The 20,626-nt window shown below is 40.1% G+C and overlaps 2 protein-coding genes across 3 annotated transcripts; both read right to left on the bottom strand.

Annotated features, from left to right (window-relative positions):
* Window positions 1–814: 814 nt before the first annotated feature.
* On the bottom strand, window positions 815–4,151 carry LOC135159932 (protein obstructor-E). Of its 2 annotated transcripts, none has more exons than XM_064115995.1 (4): window positions 3,963–4,151; window positions 3,012–3,413; window positions 2,131–2,344; window positions 815–1,274 (listed from the first exon to the last, which is right to left on the bottom strand). In XM_064115995.1, the coding sequence occupies exons 1-4, from the start codon at window positions 4,000–4,002 to the stop codon at window positions 1,214–1,216; spliced, it is 717 nt and encodes a 238-aa protein (XP_063972065.1). In that variant the 5' UTR covers window positions 4,003–4,151; the 3' UTR covers window positions 815–1,213. The 2 variants fall into 2 exon arrangements, with proteins under 2 accessions (XP_063972065.1, XP_063972064.1); XM_064115994.1 differs by lacking the exon at window positions 815–1,274 and adding an exon at window positions 1,517–1,944 and having other exon boundaries at window positions 3,963–4,150.
* Window positions 4,152–15,006: 10,855 nt separating this feature from the next.
* LOC135160534 (collagen alpha-5(IV) chain-like) lies at window positions 15,007–19,967 on the bottom strand. The gene is made up of 5 exons (XM_064117174.1): window positions 19,691–19,967; window positions 17,469–18,719; window positions 16,638–16,780; window positions 15,566–16,173; window positions 15,007–15,474 (listed from the first exon to the last, which is right to left on the bottom strand). Exons 1-5 carry the CDS (start codon window positions 19,815–19,817, stop codon window positions 15,471–15,473), a joined length of 2,133 nt encoding a protein of 710 aa, XP_063973244.1. The 5' UTR covers window positions 19,818–19,967; the 3' UTR covers window positions 15,007–15,470.
* Between the last annotated feature and the right edge of the window lie 659 nt (window positions 19,968–20,626).

Genomic DNA, 20,626 nt, shown 5'->3' with positions numbered 1-20,626 from the left:
ACGATTTTCTTTTATTGTTCCGGAAATTAGAGAATTCTCTAGAAACTTAGTAATTTTCTCATTTTTCCTGAAATGAACAAACGACATTTTCGAAAATGGAAAAAAATATTCAACATGAAAAAAAAATTCTGTTTGTTTTATTTATTTTTTTCTTTTTGTTCAATTTTACACTGAAGGATTGATATGATTGAAACGTAAATAGAAGTCCAGTGGTGGAATTATTATTATCTCGTATGAATATTTAAGATATCCCCTAAAAAATAACATGTAAAGTCCGGGAGAAATTGAATTTTCTCGTTTAACCACTTCACCATTGAATGAAATCAACAAAAAAAACTCTTCAGGGGAATTAGAGAGCGTGACTGATAATCCACATACACGAAGCAGTGATTTATCTCCTCGAAAACAACTTCTCTTTCTATTGGTAGTCTACTGCTGTTGCCGATGAGACACATTTCCATCGGACTGATTACGTTTTCCCGATTTTTCCTCGATCTCATGGATATCGTTACTTCCTGTAGCCGAGCTTGCGCAGCGCTTTCAGGTCCACATTGCCGTAGTAATCCTCGCTGGAGTAGTTTCAGTCAGGTTGAGAAAAATCGGAGAAATGAAATAATTAACGAGCGATTTGTCAAGCACGGTTGAACACAGACAAGTGTTAGATCACCCAGTGAGCGACATTTTTCTTTCCATTTCCATCCGTTAAAATTTCTATATCCTCAACTCTCGTTAACACATCAATTAGACCAGCATGCAATTAAATAATTATACACTGTCTGAAATTAAGGAAAAGTGCAGTACGAGACATCAGGAGTTGATTTTTTTCCAGTTTTATTCGTTTTGTCATTTTATTCTACGAAATTTTGTTTTTTTCTATCGATAAATTAAAAATAAAGTGAGAAGGATTTGGAGAGAACGAGTGGGGCTAATGTCGAGTCCAGAATTAATTTTTTTTTCTCCTCATTAAATTTTCAAAGCTTTGGCACTCGATCGTTATCTTTTAAAATTTTTGCTCTTTTTATCTTTACGATGGGAGATGATTTTTATTTTAAAAGGGGTAAAGCTTTCGTCCCAGACGTTGTCTGGGTTCACCCTGTGGTGTAGCCCCCCTCGCTTCTCCAGATCCCTGAATACTAATGAGTTCACTCTTCCTGATGCACTTCCATCCCGTTGATTACATCTTCCTCATTTTTTTCAATTTTCCACTGTCTCATTACTTCCTGAAGCCGAGCTTGCGCAGTGCCTTCAGGTCCACATCGCCGTAGTAATCCTCGCTGGGGTAATTTCAGTTTGATAAAAATAGAAGAAACAGAAAGTAATTAACGAGTGATTTGTCAAGCACGATTGAACACAGACAAGTGTTAGATCACTCAGTGACATTTTTCCTTGCATTTTTCGTCCGTTGAAATTCTAAAACTCCTCAACTCTCGTTAACACAACAATCAGGATCAGCATGCAATTAAATAATTATGTATCATCTGGAATTAAGGATGAGTGCAGTGCAAGACACCAGGAGTTAATTTTTTTTTTCTAGTTTTATTCTTTTTGTCATTTTATTTTACGAAATTTTGTCTTGTTTTATCGTCAAATTAAACATAAAGTGAGGAGGAAGTGGGGGAGAGGGAGAGGGAAGAATGTTGAGTCGAGAATGAACGTTTTTTTTTTTCTTCTAATTAAATCTTCACAGCTTTGGCACTCCAGTGTTATTAATTCTCGACTCATCCGGGAGATGGTTTTTTTTTTGGAATGTGAATGAATTTGTTGTTTTGATCTTTAGGATGGGAGATGGTTTTTTATTCTTGATTGGGTGAGGGTCTTGGCACTGGCGTTGGCCTGGGTTTAGCCTGTGGTTTAGCCACCCTCGACTCTCCAGAGCCCTGAATACCGGCCAGAAGTTCACTCTTCCTGATGCTCTTCAGGTCCAGGTCACCATAGTAATCCTCACTGTGGATCAGACGAGACAGGGGGTCAGGATGAGGTCATGCATAATTTTTTGTGCTACAATGTATGTGCGTACGTGCGATTCATGAACAATTGTTTAATGAACAAATGGGGGCAGGCTGACAGTTAGACCCAAGGGAGATAACGGTTAATTGATTAATTGAATATTTATGGGCGGGGGAAACTCACCATCCGGGAACGTCCTCGGGGTCTTCGCAGGCACCACTGCCGTCAGAGTCACCGATCTTGAATACTGTGCCGATGGGGCAACCGTATTCGCGGGCTATTCCCTCGAGACAGATGTAGTATTTTCTGCAATCGTCTGGGTGAGCATGACGTGAGAAACTTCCGGATGCCCCAGCCACTTCACCAGCTGCTGGACAACTGAAACCTCCGGCAACTTCTGCAGAAAAAATCGTAGGAATGATTTTTAATTACTGAATTCCTAGTGTTGAACAGTTTGTGTGGATACAATGTTTTTGTTTGAAGCTGAAAATAGATTTGTAGAAATCTTGGGTGGATGCCGCGATAACGTTTGAAGGGTCATAATTTCTCAAGTGAAATTCACGTGTCTGGTTTAACCAGTGAATAAAATAATTTAAAATGTTTGCTGTAGTCAATTTCGCCAGCTTTCTAACGACACTCAGACATTTATTTTCCATTCCCTGGGATATAAGTGTGAATTAAACGTGTTAAATAACACTATCGCCGCTATCTGATCTGAATACTAATTTGTTACGTATTGAAGGGAACATTCGGTGAATTTATAATGTCAGAAGGAGTTTCTTTCTCCAAAAATGGAAATTATGTAATCGGTTTTGGCGTTCGTCGAACCAATTATTCCTTTGGGAGAAGTAAACTTATTTTTTTGTTCTCAAGATTGATGTAATCATCGTGGGGGAGGGGTGGAGGGGGAAGGGAAGAATAGGATACGCTGATTGCGCGAAAATAAATGGCAACGCGGAATGAAGACTTGCAAAAACGGAAAAAAATATAAAAACAAATATTCCATTGTTTCCAGGAGAATTTTAATTTTTTCAGAAACACTTTGAATAAATTATATTACTCACCCTCATTTCTGCATTCTGGCACTTGGTCCGCCCACATGCACACCCTTGCCTCCCGATCGTATGCAAGTCCAGGGCTGCACTGGTACCTGGAGGCCTCGCCGTTCCAGCAGTTCCAGAACGTGTCACATTTCTTATCATCAGCGAAAATTCCATAGAGTCGTTCACAGTGTGGGGTTGAAATTGGTGGCTCCAACTGCGATCTCTCTCCGCACTCAACATTGTGAATGTAATCACAATTTTCAGTCAAAAATTTCGAATCTGATGCGTCAAATGCCAGACCATTTCCGCAAGTCTTGAGTTCAGCAACGTTGTTGTCACATTTCCAGTATTTGTCGCATGATATATGATGGGGGTAGAATCCAAAGTCATCGGGACATTTGAACGAGTCCTGTGCACTTGACCCTGAAAGTAAAATTAATTCAATTAATTACTGATGAGTTGATGATTCATAATTTTTAGTTTCATTCGTGACTTTGCGTTTTTTTTGGCTTTTGAATGATGTTTGGGGTGCATTCGGGAGTGTCCAATATATGGAAATAAAATCGAGAATATGGATGGTCTTATGTAAGGGGCACAAAGACTTTCGCCGAGGTACTTTCACTCGCCAAACCGACGGGGTACCGGATTCTTCCCAGCATCCCGTTCACTCCGCGGTATCAATGATCTCGATGATGCATTGACTGTTAATCCATCTCAAAAATACCTCCCCTCGATTGAAAAAAAAGAGAAAAATCTACTAATAAATGAAAAAAAAATCACAATTTTCATTTTCAATTCATCACGATTTTATTCCGCATTTCACGACGAATGAAGAAATAGATGAAAAAAAAATCGATCACTTGATATCAATTGAAAAAATGGTCGATGTCTTCGGCGATGTCACATAATGATTATCGATTTATTAAATATATCACACACAATGTGGCACATTCACTGGTTTTATCTACGTACCAGCTACGAGGACAGCGGCAACAACGATGAACGTCTTCATGATTAATATTTTTTGTTTCTTGATAACTAATTTTTAAATTAAAGTAAAATATAATACAAAAATAATGAAACTGTTCGGAGGAACTTTTAGTTTTTTTTTTATCAGGGCACTGGTTATCCCCTGGTTAAGGAGAACTCTGTGTTGGCGCCCTGCCGGTCTTCAGGCTTTATATAAGTCATTGGTCACGTGTCGTTCCCCTTCCTGACTTTCCGAACGCATTGACGAGACCGTCATGAAGAGGTTTATCCAGCGCCATTGGGTCCCACCTTCTTCGTCCCTATGGCTTCGTACCTCTGAAACGATGTACCTTCGGGGAGAAGAGGGGCTTGTGAAAATGCCATCCTTAAGTCTCGTCTATTATTCACACCCAGAGGAATTATTTATTTAAATGAAGTGAAGCTTATTCGAATGAAATGAATGAGTTCATTTAAATAGCACTGACGAAATTTTTTATTTGAGGATGTCCAAGTTCTTTGGCTACATTTTATCAAGTGAAATCGTTTTCTATTCACCTGAACAGAGCTTCCATGTTGAGCTCGATCTAACGCGAAGCTCTGGGGACTTTACAAACGATTTTTAATAATTAAAATTCGCTGGTCTAACTTTTCATCCTCGATCTTGAATCGCTAGAAAATATTTCTTTAACCGGAAAAAAATAGAAAGTTCTCTTGAACTGGTAGAGATTAATGAAGTCATTGAAAATGACAGTTTTTAAATATTACGAGCATTTTCTATGTATTATTTATTTGTTGGTTTTTTATTTTATTCAGTGTACGAGCCCCAGGGAGTTTACATACTAAAGACACTCCCTTTACACGGTCTGAAGGCATTTAAAGTAATGGTACATAATCATAGTCAAATATAGAAAGCATACAGAGCATGTCGAGTAGAAAAAAAAGAATTGAAACCATCATTGGCAGGGGTTAAAGCCCATCCGATGTCAGACATGTGGCGGATCCTTTTTTGCTCCATTGATGATCAAATATTGAACAGGTCCTTAAGAATTTCCCGATGTTGTGACAGACGGAGGGCCGTAACTACTTGCTACCGCGTGGCTTCAGGGAAATAGTCAACCTTTTAACGGACAAGGTCTATCGAAAAAAATATCAACCTTCTGTTTCGTAAGACAAGAGGTTAAATATCTTAAGGACGGTTGCGTTTATCCACATGCCAACCTTTAGAATTACAAAAAATAAAACCATATTAAATTTGGATTTCTTATCGCCATTTTTAGGGCCTCCGTCTGGACTTTGTCAAGAGGACTAAACGACGAGGAATTTTTATTCTTCAGCGGATTACTGGATTCGCAAACGAGTTCTTCGCAGATTCAACCTGTGGGCCATCGCTGAATTGAAATGTCAGTTTTTTAGGTATCGCTTTTTAAAATTTTTACAAAAATAGATGTCTGACGCAACCTCAGGAGTCGTGAGATTATTATAGAATTCTGAAGACATTCTGAGAGATTTTGTTTAACACTGGATTTGTTTTTTGGAATTAAAGAGGGAAACCCAGCGCTTTCTCTGAGAAATTCACTCGAATTTCTATTGGAGAACTTTTAGATTTTCAGTAATTAATTCTACGGTCTTATTTGCATTGATTGGTTTTGGAAATTATTATTACCTTCACATTTTTCTTATAAAATTCTCTGAACATAATTTTGTCAACTCTTTTTGGTGGGATTTTATGTGTTAGAAAATTCGAAAATTAAATTTAAAAAATCAGACGATTTATGAAGCATTTCTGATAGAATTCCAATAGAATTCTCATAAAAATCCAATTAAATTCACAGAGAAATCGACTTTTCTATTTATTTTTTTCATTCCTGGGAGAATAAAATGTCGAATTAATTAAGAGTGAATTCTATCAAATGTCTACCGGATTTTGGGTGTGATGGAAACGACCTGTCAAATTTCACCTATCAGTATCTCAAAAAATAATTATTAAATCTGCTTCACTCTTTTTACGCCTCAATTATAACAAAATTGGTCCTGTACCTTCCTGTGTAATAGCCTTGAAAATGAGTATTTTTGTGAGAGAAAGCAGGGCTAAATGGATCAGTTTCAATGGTCAATAATTCAAAATTGGGAGAGTTAAATGCCATAGAATCTTGCATCATTTTCGATACATTTTTTACTTCGCCATGAGCGCGGAATTCGGCTCATTCATGATATTCCTTTCAGAGATTTCAACGATGTCAAAAAACCTAGTCTGTGTAGGTGGATGATTATGACACCATTTCATAAACTCTGCTATTTTTAAATTTCTTTATGTCTTTGAATTTTTTTTGTTTTTGTCTCATGAATAACTGAATGTTTTATTCAGTTTTATGCACATTTAGACTTTTCGGCTTTATCATCAACTAATACTTTAGTTTATTTTCCATTGACCCTTTTTTCGTGAAAGGAAAAATCCACATACGTCATTTGCCATTAATTTCCAATTTTCCCCTCAACTCATCGAGAGAAGAAGGAACCAGGGGAATATTTCATCACTCGATGCACATTTTATTCCTCTCAACCCAAAATGTCAAATATAACCATTCTCCTTTCATTTACAATTTCGTTAAATGAATGAATATCAAACTCAAGTACCATTGCCCCACAATTCCATGAACTATTCAATTTTTATTCCGCCTCTGAATCAATTAAATCACCTGAAGAAGAATTGAACACGAAAAAATTGAGAACTTCATTGTCCTTGCAATCTATCGATCTCATGAATAAATAACGAGAGTTGTTGGAAAATAAAGAAGAGAGCCGGCAAGTTTTGCTTTTTAAAGCTATTTATACTTTTTAGGTTTTTTTATAAACTCGCACTTTGATTGATTTACTACTGACACATTTTACTTTGCGATATCCCACATTAAAAAGTGAGAAGTCATCCAAACCTCTTGTTGCCATTATCACCTAAAATAAAAGTCAGACGCGTTTCATCAATCTCTCCGCAGTTATCTGCGCGTATTAAACAGTTGATAATGTTCATAAAAACACGGTTAAATGTCCTATAAACATACGAAGTACCTTGATGACATTGCGATCCCCCTTCCACATTCAGTATTTCATTTTCATTCAAAATTTATACCTCATATAAAGTCATTAAATTCCCATTTTCCCACTGTATAATCGAATACTCGAGAAACCAGGGGAATATTTCATCACTCAATTTATATTTTCTCTCTCACCCGAAAATGCGTTTTAACCATTCGCCTTTCATTCATAATTTCGTCGAATCAATGAATATTAAACTCAAGTACTCAGCGATAAGTATCACCTCGAGAAAAGCCATCTCGAAGGTCGGCACTTTTCTCAAACGTCTCGTCACCAACTGCGAAATATCACGCGTCGCGAATTACCAAGTTCCTGTTTGCCACTCGTCCAATGCTCCCCTTGAGAATTGAAAATAAAAGTCAATTCTCTCGGGTACACGTATCACCTTATTAAATGAAGGGGACAATTTCATTGAGCACTTCGTATTTAAAAAAATAACTGAACAATCCTTCAAACAATTAAAAGAATTCAACTGTCGTAACAAGTGAGATGATATTTTCTGTTCTCTACGTTTGTTCTTCAAAAAAAATATCTTCAACCTATTTTTGCATACATTGTTCGCCATCACTCTCTGCGGGGTAATATGAGCGGTAACATCAAAGGGGTGTAATAGTGTATATTATGTTACAGTAAGATCTCCAATGAAACAACAACGAATTGATCACATCGTATCACTCCCATCATCATCGCTGCTCAACAGCATCAACCTTTTGCGGTTGAATGATTAATCCAACTTCCGTCATGAATTGTGAGTGAGAATGAGAGACATTTGTCCCCGGTTTGTAAAAACCAAGGCCGCGAAGCAAACCACCGGACTCATAAAGTAAGAAGCATTTTAATATATGCGAACATGCCAGTTTCTGGACTTTCAGCGACAACGGATAACTTTCTCGCTTACACTCGTGCCTCGACGATCCAGTTTTCCTGAATAATTCCTCACGTGAATGATCAGCATGTTAAATATCCTGCCCTTCCTACTCACGATACATAACGATAAATAATCTCGATATTAAAATCATTCAGTTAAATAACACTCGAGATCATCGGAGAGTCCTCGTCCCAAAAAATTAACTGTCATGGTCTTTTGGGAGCCTCCAAAAGTCACTTAGAAGTACCGACACCATCGTCACGTGCGATAGGACAGATAGGAATGTCAAATTGATTTTGGAAGTGGACAAATTCAGACTGAGCAATCCCGTAAGCCCGGAGAGACACGTCTGTCACATTTTAGTTTTATGAAACGAACTGCACCTCTAGGGGCTTGAGGACAGGTGTCTCAGCCGGAAGTAAAACAGTACCCGAATAATCATTCGTTTCCGGGTTGTAACGGTATCACTGCAGTTTAGATGAATTTCAATCGATAATTATGATAAGTGTGGATGTGATTAGATCGTGGAGCATTAACATGTCATTTGTTTAGACAATTTTTCCGATGAATTATTCAGAAATTCCTGAATAATGAGAGAAGTCACTGCACCAAGGACGCACAATGAAATTATTTATTGGATATGTCTCGGTGAAAAGAGTTGGATAACAAGATTAATGATTTTTATTGTCGGTTTGGTTCGCTTGGTTTATTGAATACGAGCGAGGATGAAATTGCGAAGGATTGAGCGCGGTTTGTTGGCGGAATTTTCTATTGGAAATCTTCTCGACTTTCGAGGCATTACGGATGCATTGATGCTGTAAAATTTGTTGTTAAGGGAAAACTGAATCGGTCGAGAAAGTAATGTTAATAATCGATCAGAAGTGGGTTATTGGATGGCTGAGGAAGTTTACTATTTTATGAAGTGCAGAAATAAACTTTTCACAGTGAGACTGCTGGGAACATGTCATAACATCAGAGATAGCTATCGCCTTTGAGGATTGAAGTCGATTGGATCGAGAATATTATTTGTTTAATCGAGATCTGTGAGATAAAAATAACTGGAAAATTCTTCGGTCAGTGCAGCTTATATTTTTTTAATAATTCACCGCAAATTATTTAGTAATTTAATTAATTCTATGTCACTTCAATGTTGGCGAGCCCAATGTACCCTTTCCTCGCTCACAAAATCCTCTCTCACAAAAAAATATCGAGTATCGAACCGAAGCTCCTTGAGAAACGAGAAAAATCCACTAATTACCCGTAAATAAAATCCATAAAAAAGTAAACTGTAATCGGTTATCGCGACTCTACTGGTGCGCGACATAACGTAATGTCTAGATGCCGGATTGTGCAATAGTGAAGAGAAAAAAAAATGTAGGAATCCACGGCGCATCTCCGGCGTCCTCGACTACTTCTTCTATCTGCCTCGAAACCTCGAGCGAACCCTCACCATTTTCTACACAACAAGGAGTAATGCAACGGTTTTTATCTTCGCCTGGATTTGAATCGAGTGAAAGTGACGAAGTCGTTGTGTACCGTACAGCATCCTAAGTGTATTGAGGTGGTACTCTAAAGGTGGAAAACTGATGGAGGCGGAGGACAATATGATGAATGCCTTTTTGGTGATGATGGTGGCGGCGGGGTTCGGTGGGGGAATGAAAGGGGGAAAAGACTATTATGATGATTGATGCAGTGGTTTCAAATCGTGACCAAGGAGGCAACGGGGTTGTTGACACTTTAGATTGTTTCCATAAGGCGCCTCGGGTGGGATTCACTCAGACGAATGCCAATGAGGCTCTTCGGTCAGTCATTGGGGCACGTAATACACGTGCATTCTTTTTCTCAGAACGGAAGTTTCTTCATGAAGGATAAATGAAGTTGTGAAAAAATTATTCTTCACAATTTTCACATTTTTACATTCATTAATTTTTAAAGAGTGAGGCTAGAGGACAATCGGGAGTTTATTGCCGTTATAAGAAAATTGAACAGTGGAATTTTCCTGTTTTATCAATTTATTCATTAGAGAAACGAAATTTGATTCGAATTGTAGAAAGTGAGGGAATGCCCCCTCGATTTAGCGTCAACTCCTCCCCATGATCGCAATACAAATCAGGGTAAAATCAAGTGAATCTTAAATATTTAAAAGCCGTTAATCTTACTCGTTTTAGTCGAGAGCTCTCTCTCCGTGTGTCCTTGTCAATTTATTCCGCGTATTCACGCCTCGAACGCTGTTTCAATGGGCCTTTTTTTTTTCTCTTTTGTTGTCAACGTGTGCGCGACGACTCTTAAACGTCGCCCAATTTTTTTCTCGTTCCTTTTGCTGAGAATCGCAAGGTTGCAACCTGAATCGTTGATCCTTGGACCGTTTCATTGTCAAGAGGAGGGAAAATTCAGTTGATGGTGCAGTCTATTGGCTGAAGAAGGGGACAGGATAGGGCCTCACGTCCAAGGGTTACCAAAGCTGATGAAGAACCGCGAGAGAAAGAGAGAAAGAAGAAGAGGGTTGAAAAGATAAATTAACAAAATAAAAATCCTTCCGACCCTTTGGCTGTTTAGGCAATCCCGGACCTACGAAATGGTTTCAAAAATAGAACAAAACACTCAATTTCCAAATTTTTCATTCTCTGTACGAAATGTGCAGAGAAGTCTGTCGGTTCCGTTCCAAATCCGGAGGCCACGATGACCCAGCGTAAGCATTCACCACTCGAAAATCTTCCACCACTATTACTGCGATTTAACAATATTTTATTTTTACATAACGGACAATCCAGTGGTACTCTTACTCAGAGGAATTTCAATGAGACCCTCATCGGTCTTCAACCGTCGTCGGATAGAATCGCATTGAGGGAAATGGAAGCCTCGAGCAACGGTAAACAGGAGTATTAGGTTCGGTGAGTAAGAGAAAAAAAGTCTTGTGAGATGCATAGGGAACCGGAATGCGGCATCGACGTCCAAGGATAACCGCTTCAGGACTTTAACTGCACCCTAGATACTCTGCGCCTCGATTCTAATGCCGCACACGAAACACGTGGAAAATTTTCATTATTGGAACCGCTCAGGCTCAGTTCATTAATTGTTTATTGGACAAACACATTGCATTCCGCGTATCATAACGAAGTGAAAATCAATGTGATAAATGTTGAGAATGAGAGAGAAATTACTGGTCAGTTTTGCGGCAATTTTCCTGGAAACTGAACTAAAAAGGAAAAATAATGGAAAATTCATTTGTACTCATTTTCACGCGCTAGTGGCATAAAAAAGAAAGGTAGTTGGTGAATATGTCTACGTCCTTCTCGAATCCAGGGGAACATTCGAGCCATCTAAAACGACCGGGGGGATGACCTCGAAGCGGACGTCGCATTCCCGGATCGCATCGACTGGGGTCTCACTTCTTCGTCCAACGCCATAATATACTTTCGCTCTCGCGTAATCTCAAGTCCCAGGGATACGATCCGATTATAGCTGCACCACCAGCGGCTCTTTGGGGCCTCAATATAAAATGTTTTTTTTTCCCCCCCGCATCCTCGACATTTTCGCTCCTCCGATATTTATGTCACGGCCAACCGGATGACCAGCGGGTGATTCGCACCACTTTATAATTGAGGAATTACAGTCCAGTGAGATCTGTCGGGCGAGGTAACCCATAGTTCGACCGCACCCATTGGCTTTATCTGTCAAAATTAAAATAACGAAGAAAGCAGATCTCGTAGTTGCGTTGGATATCAGTTATAAAGTTACCGGGACTCGAAACTACCAGTGAAAGTCATCCAAAATGTCACTGGAGTTTAACCTTAACGCAGACTTGAACGATTATATAGACAATCTTGCGTAATTTCAAAGACTCCAACGCTTTTTATTACACGAGTGACGGAAAAAATTCATAAATTACGATGCAGTCGGTTTCATTTCTAATTATCTTTAGAAGTGAAAATTCGCTCCCAAAAATCATTTCGTAGTGTCGTCTGTTAATTTTTGGCGATGGGATTAATTTTTATAACTGCGATGATTCGTGAATTTTTACTTTCGACGATTAGAGTCTCCTTTATCAACGCTCCATTCACAATAAATTTTTTATCCCACGAATACTCTTCAAACAATTTAATCGACAATTCAGACGATTAAACATCTTGATAAATGACCGGGTGTGTAGACAATCATGCGCCATTTCAAAGGGTTAGACTTTTTTATTACACACGTCAGCGACAAAATTCGTAAATTATGGTGCAGTCATTTTAATTTATAATTTTTCTTGAAAAAGAAATTTCAGAATCGCTTCCAAAAATCGTTTCGTATCGTATTTTATTAATTTTCACATAACAGATTTATGTTTTCCATATTTTTTAAAATTAATTGCAGCTTAAATCTTCCCACTGAGCACTTGGGGCTTTGCATTATTAATTTGTGAGAGCAAAATATTCATTTATCAGCGAATATTCGTGTCAATGAATAATTACCTGAAGATGATTTCATCATTACGAAAATTGAAACATTCAATTACCTTCGGATGGCGTCGATAAAAGAAATGATAATAATTAAACTAAAAGTCGCAGCCTCTTATCTTTTAAAAGTGCAGTTGGCGCATCCAGAATCATTAGCCAGTTCCGAGAATTCCCTCCTTCCCGCCCCTCCCTCGTTATTTTTCCCAAACCGGATTCTCAGGACCTTCCTCGAGTCACCTCTGGGTAAATATAAACTTCGTTTCTTCGCGATGTGATTTTTTGTGCCTTTTAATTCGACGTTTCAACGTACAGGGCCTCACGGGTGGTGCCCCCAAGGTATGTAGAGTTCCTTAGAACTTGTATATGCCCCCTGGTGCATTGCAAAACCTCCGGCAAGGTGACCTAGTTACTATCCACCACCCTCAGACAGTTTTAAGTAGGCTGAACAATGCCCATTTGCTGATGAATTTTCATCGACGAGGTCATCACTAAATTGATTCATCATTTTTTTATTTTAGGAAATTCTAATCTGCAAAAATTTCCCTAAAAAAAAATCTTTTTCCGAAGAACTCAATAGCATTCGATTTTTTTTTATTGAAATTATTTTATTCATATTTTTTGTGATTGATTTCCTTGGCCTAGAGTTCTCGATTTTTTTAAATTTCTTGATTATTGCTCTTGACAACAACTTCTCCACATACCACGGAAATTCCCCATGAATTGATATCGATTACACGTGCATTGTTTATGATTTTGTCACCAGTCAACTCGTGGGCAACAACTGAACGTGTGGGCTGTCTAACTGCATTTCTAGCACGTGACACAGAGGCGATATTTATGTTGTACTTTTTGTCTTTACCGAAGAGTCGATATGTTCCTGAGGAAAGCTAGAAATATAAAGAGAGAAGACACTGCCTGTGGGGACGCCTACTGTGTTGAATCTCCTTCCCATTGTTTCCTACCATTTTTCTATTCTACCGTTTACGGACATTTAGATTCACTGGATTCACTGGGGAATAAAAAACCCGCGTTGATTTATGGGTCATTAATGATTGAGAAATTTTATTGCGATACGGGAGAGGTTCCTGATATGGTCACATTTTTCCGCTGATACATTTCCTGCAGGAAGTCCTGTGGGAAATACTCCAGTGGAAATTCCCTGGATAAAATGTTTTTTTATTGAATTTTTGTTGTCTCAGTCCTTCTGTCAGGAATAAAACTACTCTAGAACCATTCGGCTGACATTTTTCCAGCGTCGCACCCATGTCACGACTCGTAGTTAATAGAGACTCGCCAGGTCACTGAACTCCCTCCAGGGAGAGACACGAGGACAAAGGACGGCCTTTCGTCTGTTTTGAGACATCCTCCGATTACCTTCTAACCACTCTCACTTTATGTTTACATAATTCATCAGTATTTTTCAATGGAGTTGTGGTGATGCCAGGACTCATCAGTTGGAGGCACTTTGGGGGAGATTAAAATTCAATTTTTTACCCCCTCTGACACCCTTTCCACCACACCCCCCTGGCCTTTGGTTTCGTAGAGGTCGGATCTCTAGGCCAATGAGAATATTCAATTCTTTCTCCTCAACATCTCTTATTTCTTTATTTTTCGTAACTGTCCAACGCCCAACTTTCGCTCGAGACTCTCGTAATACAAGAACTCATGGGGGCATTTCACTCTTTCCCTCGATCACAGGGGGGAACATACATTATGATATTGGTTTTAAAACCTACGCACTACTTTTTTTTCTTAATGTGAAAATTTGTGACTCCACTGTTGTTCGCGGGGAGTTGGCTTTGAGATATTGGAAAGTAGTGACGAACGAAAATTTAATCGTCCATTATGAAAATATTAGAAATTGAATTACGGAAGCCGGAACTTTGCATAACGATGATAGACGAATTTATCTTTACGTTCGTGGAAGCCATAATGGGCTCGTTAAAGGGGATTTTATTTTTCATGATGGAGGTATTGTTGTTCAAAGTGTTTTACCAATTGGCCGATGAATTTTTCTGCGTGGACTTTTACTCCACTGGTTGAAGAAAAAAAATTTCTAATTTCGAACTTAGTGGGTTTCATTTTTTGTGGAATATGAATAATAGGAGGAACTGAAGGGGAATAAAAATGAAATTTAGGTGAAATATTAGAAACTTTTTTTCTACTGGTGTATTTCAGTACTTGATATTCACTGATTATTACACATAAATTCCTGAAAATTGCACAAGCTAAGTGTTAAAGATACTTCTGGTCTTACTGCTTTCATGATGATTTTTATTCAAATTGTATGGAGTGGATATACCACGCCTTGAACTTTCCAGGTGCGTTCAATGGCTTTCTCAATCGTCGATGCACCGTTGCATCCAATTCCATCAATTAGTAGAGGGTAAAAATTGTAAAGTGGAATTGCATCTTCACGTCGTGGTGAAATAATCGGTTAAAAATTTATTCTGAATCCATTTGAATCGAGTGAATGCAATCACGGTTATTAAATACGTGCAATCAAAGATTGAACACACGTACAACATTAAGTAAGTAAATAAATCATGCGAATAATATGTTTAAATTGCTTTTTACTGGTTTGCTGTGAAGAAAAAATTGTTGTGAATACTTGTTGATTGGATGGGTTTTAATGGAGACGACAGAAATATTAAATTTGTAATATTTTTATTCAAAGAATTCTCATCGACTATAAAAGTCGTTTCCAGCTAGGATGAAAGGGAAAGTGACACAGAAACGAATTCAAAATAGAGAATGTGTGGTTCCAGTCAGTAGTGAAGAGACAATTCCTGTTCCAGGAGGTAATCGTGATGATTTCTAAAAATTTCATTGTCCTTTTTGGTCAGACACGTGGCCCATTTGTCTTGCTCTACTTGCTGCGGAACAGGGGCCTTTTCTACTTAAGCAAAATGGCAACTCCGCTCGGTGCTGTTCCCTCGTGGAACAGTCACGAAATATCCTCGCGATCTCTTGTTTACCAACTGCAGAAGAGTGACTCGCGGTTGAGGGTGAAATTTAAATTATTAATTATAGACTTAATACTATATTCACTAAGATATATGTCTAGAGTGTTGGAGGATGGCGGCAAGCGGATGATTCGAATCTAGATGAATTTTAGCTGAAAAGGAAATTATATTTCGGATTATTGCTTTCCCTAATTGCTTAATACTTTGATACAAAAAAAAATTGACATGAAAAAATATTTTTACCATTTAGCTAAGGTGAAGTGTCTGCAGGAGTCGGACGGTCTGTCATAGCTCAGACCCTCATCGCACTGAATCAGCTGAGGTCGGCTGTTTTTACAGACAACGACACTGGTGCAAGCTTCATCAAGTCGATGTACTTTCCCTGTCTCACATGGTAGCTTCATCAGCTCCGCGGGGATGGTGTGCATGGTACCCCATGGATTGATCACAGTAGGTGCCTCAGTCGAGCCCTCCAGGGCACTGGGATCATTGTAGAGGGTCTGTTGGTTCTCCAGTTCAATTTGACTCGCAGTGGGACGTTGATGCCAGGGATCAGGCTGGGTTCGGAAGCCCCATTGGGGCTGGGGGTAGGGACCTGGTGGGAAGGTGACGGCGGGCGGTTGGGGGCGAGACTGGTCGGGAGGCTGGGGAGAGCCTGGGGAGCCTGGATTGGAACCTCCTGGAGAAGATCCTCCTGGGCTTGCACCTCCTGGTGAGGACCCACCTGGATTGGAAACTCCAGACGAACCTCCAATGGGGATTTCTGGCTCGGGGGTTACTGCCGGAGGGGGTCTGGGGGTGGCAGCTCCTTGACAATCTACGTTATAAGGGTAATCGCAAACCCCGAAGGCCTGAAAAAATTATTTATTAAATTATTTCTTTGGATACAATTATGTTCAAGTGCTACTGAGCTATTGAACTTGTATTTTCATATAAAATGTTTAAATTTATTGACTCCCGACACAATAGACTCGGGACAATGCAACATCCATAGACTTTACTTATTAGTACTCTCTAGTCATTGGAATTCCCTCCGGAATTCCCAGAAAACTATTTCACTTTAAAATCTCTCAAGATCTTTTAAAACACATCTGCGCATTTTGTTCACGCGTAATATTCCTGACTCCCCACGCATACCTCCAATATTTTTTTCCCCATCCCACAACTGATTCAACGGGTTTTGGATCAGCCCCGATAAATGTGGTATTCGAAACATGTTAAAACGAAAAGACTCCACCACCAACGCACCAGAATTTCAATGATCCATGACCACAAAGCCTGGTACATTATATTCAAGATGAATTTTGGAACTCACGTCATTGTAGACAAGTCCTTGAGGACAGTTGAACTTGATTGGACTGCCAGAGAGACACACGTAGAATTCTGAACAGTTTGTTGGGCTTCTGTAGCGGCCGCTTGGATCTGGACATCTGCGGGAACCCGGTGCCAGTGGTGGTTCTGAGAAAACGTGGCATACGTTATATCTCCCCGGTGATTAATCGTAAGTACAATCAGTTTAAGCAACAGTGGGCCATATAAATCAAGTGAAATGATTTTTTACCGGCGAATTATAAAGGCAATTTCTCTTTCTCTCATTTTTTTTTCCTTCACCAATATTTTTTATTTGTATCTGGTATTTGATTCTGCAGCTCGGTCAAACCCGCATGCATAATGAATCACCGGCTAATCGCGAGGATCGATCTTGTCGTGGTTCTTTTTAATAGGCAGTCAAACATGTTGCGAACGCAGGGCTTAATATAAAAATCGGTTAATATAGGATTATCGGATCGATTTATCCAATAAATCAATTATAATTTTTAGCCTCGCCCAAGGTGCGTAGGAGCGTGTCAATGATCCTCCATGAAGATATCTCAAGGATTTCAATTGAAAATTATTCACGATTTTCATTGGACTGAAAGGTGCTATCTAAACATTGTTAGTTATAGTTACAAGCGTACTTAAAGCCAATACAACATGTTCAGAGTGAAATAAGAGGTACAGACTTATTGATGGCACTACAAGCTACTCCATCATCATTTTTCACTGGCCGGCACTAATATATCATACTGAATTACTGAATCGATATTCCCGACGCGAAACACGTTGTGTAGGCGGTGGATGGGTCTTTGAAGTGGGATAGACTTACTTGGTGTAGGTCCAGGTCTATTTCCACAGTTGACGTTTTGCTCAAAGTCGCAGTACCCGACCTTCTCGTTGAATAGAAGATTGTTGGGGCACTCCTGTTCAATTACAGTCTCGTCCCAGCAATTCAGATAGATCGAACAGCTTTTTGGGCTTGGAAATTGGCCGCGAGCTGCGGGACAACCGGGAGCGGGAATCGGACGTTGAGGTCTGTCTGGACGACCGGGTTGTCCAGGCTGGCCTGGTTGTCCAGGCTGGCCTGGTTGTCCTGGAATTCCTGGCTGCTGTCCACCCTGACCAGGTTGTCCGGGTTGCCCAGGCTGTCCGGGTTGTCCAGGTTGTTGCCATCCTTGTCCTGGCAGGCCAGGTTGACCCGGTTGTCCAGGAATTCCTGGCTGCTGTCCACCCTGACCAGGTTGTCCAGGTTGCCCGGGCTGTCCAGGTTGTCCAGGTTGTTGCCATCCTTGTCCGGGCTGGCCAGGCTGACCCGGTTGTCCAGGGATCCCTGGCTGTTGTCCACCCTGTCCTGGTAATGAAGGCTGTCCGGGAATTCCTGGCTGTCCAGGCTGTTGCCATTCTTGTCCAGGTTGGCCTGGCTGTCCGGGGATCCCCGGTTGTGAAGGTTGCCCGGGTTGTCCAGGAATTCCTGGCTGTCCAGGTTGCCCAGGCTGTCCAGGGAATCCTGGCTGCCCCGGTTGTCCAGGCTGTCCAGGCTGTCCGGGAAATCCTGGCTGCTGTCCAGGAATACCTGGCTGACCAGGCTGTCCTGGAAATCCTGGCTGACCAGGCTGTCCAGGGAATCCTGGCTGGCCAGGCTGTCCGGGAAATCCTGGCTGGCCGGGTTGTCCAGGAAATCCTGGCTGCTGTCCAGGTTGCCCGGGTTGTCCAGGTTGTCCAGGAAATCCTGGCTGCTGTCCAGACTGTCCAGGTTGCCCAGGTTGTCCCGGCTGCCATCCTTGGCCTGGCAATCCAGGCTGCCCAGGCACTCCTGGCTGTCCCCCCTGTCCAGGCTGCCCAGGCTGGTTAGGATTCGATGGAAACTGCGGTGGAATAGGCTGTGGAAATTCTCCGTCACCACCCGGAAAGCCCGGATACTGTCGTGCCCCATTCGGGATAAATGACTCCGTTGGCGGAACTGTCTCCACCGGATTTGTCAATGCAACACTATCTGTCTCTAAATCAGTCTGCCATGATTCGGTGCGTGGGTCCAGTTTCTGAATGTCCGCTCGGTCCCACGTATTTTCGGTTACTGATGCTGTTTGTACAATAAAAAAAATATTTGAGACTTTTGACTGATTAAATTACTATAATTATTGGCAGTGGTATTGACATCTGATCTACGGATAATTTATCTTTGACATAGTGTCCGATATTTTGGGGGTTTACATGTTTAAATAAGGCAGCTTTATTTGTATTATCACCTGTAGTTATATTACACGACGCGAAATTATCTTTCCTCAGCGTCGAGACCTGTGATTTATATACTCAAGACAAGTATTTGTGGCCTCGCGATGCTATAAATTCTTGATCGCAAGAAATTTTACATTGTAATTTGGTGTTAATTAGAATACCAACGAGAGGTTGCAATTAATTCCATTGTAATTATGTGTTAATTTAAATGTGCGCGAATGGTTGCAATTTATTTTTATTAATTAATACAAGTAGCGTGCCTCTATGAACCGGCGAATTTACCTGCTGTAGGGGGAGCGTCGTAATTGAAGGTAAAATATGAGTTATCGAATGGGAAAGAACATGTTAAATGTTATTTATCAATTCTGAACTGTGTGTGGAAATTATCAACGAATAAGTTGTCTTTGCTTAAAGTGGTTTCAGGTGGCTTTAATAAGGGAGAACTTACCTTCGGTTTATTATATCCACCGATAATTAATCGATATTTCATGTGTTTACGATTTCGGATTATAAATACGACCTAGCGATAATTCCCGCAGCGATATCCTCTCTTGACGATTCAAATCGAACTCATTAGCAATATATTTCTATTTTTATTATCGTCTGAAGTCGTATTACCCCACCCAAAGTTACTCTTCCCCATCGTAACTATTTTGAGTTAAACATTCGCCAATAATTATACCTTAAATTTATTAATGAATGAATATGTCCCGATTTTCGAAGGACCGGAAATTCATTATCGATCAAACTATTGACAGAAAAATTATCAATGACAAAGTTTTAACGAAACGAAGTAAATGTTTTAATTAAACTCACTCTCAGGCTGATTGGAAAAGGGTAGCTGTCTGCCCCCATATCGCACTCTTCCTCTTCCTCTGCCTCTTCCTGTTCTAGCGGCCTCCAAACCCACCGCCAACGCCAATAACAATATTAGAATTTTCATTTCTCGATGAGAAAGTCAATAGAAATAATGAATAAACTCGATTAGACAAATATCACGTTAATTCCAACCGTCAAAGGGAAAATTTCGCGAATGACTACGCTCGACCTTGGCTGGTCTCTTGATGCTGGATGGGCTGGACCCCGTTCGTCCGAGGGCTTACATAGGGCAACCCCCACCACATTGGCAAACAGGGGAATCCGCAGGACCCCAATTACACGGGACTCTGAAACTTTGCTCATCCTTGGATGCGCAGGAAGTGCACTCTGATGTCCCCTCCCCCTTGGCCAGTCACTAAAAAAAATGATTCCCCCCAGTGGCGAACGAACCAATGAAAATAACACGTGGACTTGAAATTGTGCTAAACGCATTCAAGAGGTTTTGGAATACTCTGACCCCTGATGGTTCCTGGAAGCCAACTGTACCGTGATAAAAGTGAATTGGGGAGAATAAAACTGAAAAATTTATCCTTATTGGTTATTGGGCTCTTCATGGTCGGGGGCCGGATCAATAAATTGTTTACGTGCATTCTTCACACGTGAGCAATGTTTTTTTTGTGGGGAAAATTTTGCTGATTCGTGGGTAGAAAATGCACGTGATGGCATCAATATGCTGGAGATGAGGGCAGTATCTCAGGAGGAAATTATAATATATTGCATTTTTCATCTGGATGTTACTGCGACAAATACGAATTGACTCCAAAATTTTGTCTGACTAGATATGTTTAGATTGCTAGTAGAAAAATTCAGAGAAGAACAGAAAACAGAAAATTTTAACAGCGAATTTCCTTTTCTCCTCTAGATATTTTTTAT

Source organism: Diachasmimorpha longicaudata, chromosome 3, assembly GCF_034640455.1.
Source record: "Diachasmimorpha longicaudata isolate KC_UGA_2023 chromosome 3, iyDiaLong2, whole genome shotgun sequence".
Classification (NCBI taxonomy): Eukaryota; Metazoa; Arthropoda; class Insecta; order Hymenoptera; family Braconidae; genus Diachasmimorpha; species Diachasmimorpha longicaudata.
This window is presented reverse-complemented; position numbering and strand designations above follow the sequence as displayed.

Excerpts from the sequence above, each read along its gene's own strand:
- LOC135160534 (XM_064117174.1), bottom strand. The coding sequence starts at position 19,817 with ATGAAAATTCTAATATTGTTATTGGCGTTGGCGGTGGGTTTGGAGGCC. Across the intron at positions 16,781-17,468 it reads TAGACCTGGACCTACACCAA|AACCACCACTGGCACCGGGT; the intron begins GTAAGTCTATCC and ends ACGTTTTCTCAG. Across the intron at positions 16,174-16,637 it reads AAGGACTTGTCTACAATGAC|GCCTTCGGGGTTTGCGATTA; the intron begins GTGAGTTCCAAA and ends TAATTTTTTCAG.
- LOC135159932 (XM_064115994.1), bottom strand. The coding sequence starts at position 4,002 with ATGAAGACGTTCATCGTTGTTGCCGCTGTCCTCGTAGCTG. Across the intron at positions 3,414-3,962 it reads TGCCGCTGTCCTCGTAGCTG|GGTCAAGTGCACAGGACTCG; the intron begins GTACGTAGATAA and ends TTTTACTTTCAG. Across the intron at positions 1,945-2,130 it reads CCCGAGGACGTTCCCGGATG|TGAGGATTACTATGGTGACC; the intron begins GTGAGTTTCCCC and ends TCTGATCCACAG.